This window comes from Gymnoscopelus braueri (assembly GCF_963280865.1).
Source record: "Gymnoscopelus braueri genome assembly, chromosome: 8".
Classification (NCBI taxonomy): Eukaryota; Metazoa; Chordata; class Actinopteri; order Myctophiformes; family Myctophidae; genus Gymnoscopelus; species Gymnoscopelus braueri.
In genome coordinates this window covers 35872988-35877987 of record NC_137609.1, presented here as the reverse complement: position 1 = coordinate 35877987, position 5000 = coordinate 35872988, and the positions used below count along the sequence as shown (strand labels likewise).

General features: G+C 41.5%; 1 protein-coding gene across 2 annotated transcripts in view; it reads right to left on the bottom strand.

Annotated features, from left to right (window-relative positions):
* LOC308091143 (rho GTPase-activating protein 26-like) overlaps positions 1-5000 on the bottom strand; it is a 154896-nt gene that overhangs the window by 50524 nt on the left and 99372 nt on the right. For both annotated transcript variants that reach the window (XM_080436523.1, XM_080436524.1), the window contains exons 11-12: positions 3470-3548; positions 1366-1402 (exon numbers count right to left, since the gene is read on the bottom strand). In XM_080436523.1, coding sequence (XP_080292649.1) covers positions 1366-1402; positions 3470-3548 — 116 coding nt within the window. The remainder of the gene's footprint in view (positions 1-1365; positions 1403-3469; positions 3549-5000) is intronic.

Genomic DNA, 5000 nt, shown 5'->3' with positions numbered 1-5000 from the left:
GAGAGAGAGAGAGAGAGAGAGAGAGAGAGAGAGAGAGAAGAGAGAGGAAAAATCAACAATGCTCTAATGCACAGATGTGTGTTGTTATTAGGCCTGTCACAATTATTACATAATCGTCTAATCGCAATTATTTGAGATAATCACGGTTATTTTTGCATAATCGTCAAAATCGTTTCCATGATGAAAAAGTAATTTTCAAATATAAAAATGCAGAAATACCAATCTAAAAGCTTGTAAGCTTGTAGATAAGCTATTTACGCTATTTTTATTTTTATTTTATAAAATTATTATTATTTCTTGTATATTCAAGTTATTTGTCATATCTGCCCTGTGCATTTTATTCACCAGCTCCAGTTTTCAACGACAGAAACACAATTAAATTGTTAATCGCAATTATTTGCATGACAATTAATCGTCAACGTAAATCTTGTAATCGTGACAGCCCTAGTTGTTATTGGATTGTACCTCGTAACCCTCACTTGAGAATCGAAAACGGAACTTTGTGTTGAATGTGTCGCTTTGTGTCTAAATTACACTGTGATTGAATCATACTATATTCTACAGCACCGCTCTATTGTAATACGTTATGAGGAGATTATATTTTCACCCATGTCTGTCTGTGCGTGCGGAGCTAATCTGGCAAACCGCTGGACCAATTGGTATCAAACGTTTTCTTTTAACCGTTTTTCTCCCCAATTTAGTCGTTACGCCAATTAATTTGTCCCCTCACTCTTTTCTGTGTGTTGTCCCTGCTGTTGTATCCTACTAGTCTCACATAGCCAGCCGCTCCATAGCTCTCTCTCTGCCTGTCTCTCTCATGCGGAGTGGAGCGGAGCTGTGAAAGGTCTGGCTATGCAAGACTGTTATCCTACTGACTCTCCTGCCAGTGAGGAGCCCCCACCGGGAGGACGTAGAGCCTCCGTCCTACTCCTCCCGCCCAACACTCCCTGCTGACAGGTGTCGCCCACCCAGCCCGTAGGATTACGTGCAGTGACAAATTTCACCCTCCCCCCGCCTGGCTTCCCGCCCACGAACACAGGGCCAATTGTCTTGGTATAAGACAGTATCGGTTCCACAGATAAATATTGTGAAAATAGCTAAAATAACTAAAATGGTACTAAAACTAAATGGTGTGTTATTCAAAAGACAGACTAAATCAGAATTTGCTGTCAAAATTAACACTGGTTGAGAACCACTGTCTTAGTGCACAAGATAGCGCGTCTACATGTCTTTGCTTGCGTGTGTTTTGTGTCTTGTCCTGCGGCTTGAGTCCCGAGTGAAATGTCTGCCGTTACGGCAGAAAGGCTCAGACTATACAGTGATAGCTTAGAAACAGTGATGAACAAGCTGATGAACGGGACTTACTGCCTTCGGTCTGGTTGTCTCGGTTCAAGTTGTACACCTGCGAACAGTCAAAATGGAAACATTATCGGTACTGGGCCACTTTTTGTGAGATTTAAATCACATGAAACCTATTCTGGGCATGTCATAATAGACGAACAATCGGTGAAAACAGCAGATCTACAAGTTCACAGCACATCACAGCGCTTGTACAAGAAATCAGCTGTTTTCGATGCAGGGATTTGGTGTAGAGGGCAAAAAGGAGAGGACCAAGTGATACAGCCTTTAATAGCGCCACCAGGAGGCCAATTTTTGCTAAACATATTTCTTGATATTACTGCTACAGATTTTGTCCAAACATCACGCAAATCGGTACACGTGATCTCTATAGTTATGAGATCAACATGGATCTGTCCGATTTTTCATGATCCATCCTGATTGGCTGAGATTGGCATGTAGAGTTTGCAGGAGTGGCTTGTTTTGAACAAAATGCCCCAAATCATAAACGCAGCATCCGATTGGCGTGGAACTTTGCACGCACATATTTTGGTCATAAGTAGCCATGTAATAAGCAGGATAATAAGTACAGTGAGGAGTGATTCATGTGTCATTTGTCTCTCTGTCTGTCTCTGTGTGCGTCTTTCTCCCCGTCTCTGGTTCTCTCATTGTCTCTCCTCGGGCCTGTCACAGTTATTATATAAGCGCCTGATGGCAATTATTTGAGATCATCGCTATTATTGTGCATTCATCTGTATAAATGCATCTGTTGAAAAATGTGATCTACAAGCTCACTACGCTTTGTGATGTGACACCTTGTGAGCTGATAGATCAGCTATTTCCACTATTTAAATTATAAAGTATACAATTATTAAATATAGCCTTTTTTGACCATAGTACATTATTTATTTTGATTATTGGTACTGGTCATTGACAGTCATTTCTGTCTAGCTTATATTAAAGTTATTTGTCATATCTGCCATGTGCAATTGTTGTTTGCAAAGCCTAAAAGGCAAACAGAAATGAATTTTTTTATGTTCCAGAATTCTATGCCAAAAACACAATTAAATCGTGAATTGCACTTATTTGTATAAATAAGTGCATTAAACCCCAGCACCGCATTCTGGGGAAAAAAACCTTCGCAGATCTACAACGCGTCAAGATCCAACTACAACTGGACACATTGCATTGCCGAGTGGGCTTGTAGATCGGACCATTTTCAGCCAAGACGTTTAATGTAGAGCGAAAACAGAAAAGTCACTAGTGGAGAGCCCTGAGGGACGTCGGGTTTAAGTGGTTAATGATTCAGTAAAATGTCATGATGGTGACAGCCCTCCCTCCTCCATGGCGCTCACAGCAGAGCACACTCTGTCCTGTCTTTCCTGCTTTTCTCAGAAACACACACACACACACACACACAGGTACATGCTCGTATTACTAAACTTGTGAGGACGTCAACATTCTAACCGCTTGAACCCCATCGTGTCTATTCTTGGGGGGGACCATTCAGCACAAATAGCAGATCTACAAGCTCAAAACGAGTCGCAACGCATGACACTGCCACGGTGCCACGCACCTAAGTCAGGCGTGACTCTAGCCCCGACCTCTAACCCTAACCCCGAAACACCTCATCCTAACTTGAACCTTATCCAAATTGTAAGCCTAACTCAGTTTTAACACTTTAAGACCTGATGCCTATTCTACAAATGCCTTCTAAATCAGTAGTTCTCACACTTTTTCGTAATTGGAAATATTTTTTTCTGGATTTTTCAAAAATGTAAAAAAAAATACAAGCATGTACAAGCAAATTTACAAGCAGATCTACAAGCTCACAGCACGTCACTTCGTGCCGCACTGTGAGCTTGTAGATCTGCTATTTTTGAATAGCCAACGCTAAAATCTAAAATGACACAGACAGACGCTTTCCCGGTTTTAATGGGTTAACCTTAAAACAACCATTTATCTTGTGAGGACCAGGGAAATGTTCCTCACAATGTCTATTTCTCAAATTCTACTACGAGGGACATTAGGCCCTCACAAGTATTAGAAATACAAGCGCACACACACACACACACACACACACACACACACGCACATATGGGTGTACAGTCAGGTAACCGTGGTAACGTACTGGTTCTCTCCCGTCCATGGCTTCCATCCACAGCCTGCGGTCTTCTTCTGATAAAGCCTGCATGGTGATCACCCCTTGACTACACACACACACACACACACACACACACACACACACAGGCACAGACACACACACGCACACAAATAATGTTAGGTGGTCAATGTCAGGCTCACCGAAAGGTCATCGGCAAAACATTGTCCTCTACAATGCTTTGGACATTTCTAGATAATAACACACACACATCCTATACTGTTACACTAATTGCAATGCACTCCTACACATGTCTACACACACGTAAGTCATGTAAACGCACAGATGTAGCCACTTCTGTGTGAGTGCACGCACACACACACACACACACACACACACACACACACACACACACACACACACACACACACACACACACACACACACACACACACACACACACACACACACACACACACACACACACACACACACGCACACGCACACGCTTCGGCATGCATCGCTTTCATGTCTACACATATAGACTACATTATTATTGTCAGATTAATTATCTGATAATAACAAAAGACGTATTTTCTCTCCACAAGCAGTAAACTCTATATTGATTACAATGTCTAGACTCTAGAGGGTAAACATCAACACATCTATCATTCCCATACAGCCACATCATGATTGAAGTTTGTAACAGAGTTAAGGCCTTTGCAGACAGGGTGCGATTTTCCGCACGGAAAAAACGGACAATATAATTTTTTAAATGAACACATGGTTCTCAATGACCTCATGCACACCCCGTGCGGCGATGCGGCGATGCGGCGATGCGATGCGTTTTTTTTTTCAATTGAACCCAGTTCGATTCGTGCGTCTTTTCGCATGCGGTAAAAACTGATTGACTAATCGCACCCTGTGTGCAAAGGCCTTTAGTGTTGTGATTAAAGCTGCACTATGTAACTTTCCTCTTCTACCCCGGATTTGAACCAGGTGTCCTGCGCAAGTGCTGACATTTTTTACCATTGAGCTAAATAGAGCCTGCCTGCTTGCTCAGGGGATAAATTGAATGAATTGAAAATTTGTGTCAGATCCTGAGTCTAGGTGAGACATGACCTTTGACACGATCTAAATGTCTCAATAGAAGAGCAGGGAGACAAAATACAACCACCCCAATTGTACATTGTACCATACAGATTGGACAAAATGTGTGTGTTTTTTTTTTTTTTTAAACGTTCCCTAGTGCAGCTTCTAGAAATGAACATTGCTCAATACAACAACAACAACAACAAAAATCAAACCGCCTCATACATTATATACCAATCAAACTATGGGTCAATTCTCTTATAAATACTGTATATTGCCTAGGGAATTAGCACAGAGTCAAATTAAGAACAAATCTCAAGCTACTGAGATGTAGAGGAAATGAACTGGAAGAAACCCAAATCAAGATTATATCACCAGCATATTTTACTGTGAAGAAGCCTACAATTTTGGACTGTCATGCTTTGGCATAGATGATATGGTCGTTAGCTGTTAGTTAATTAAACTGAGA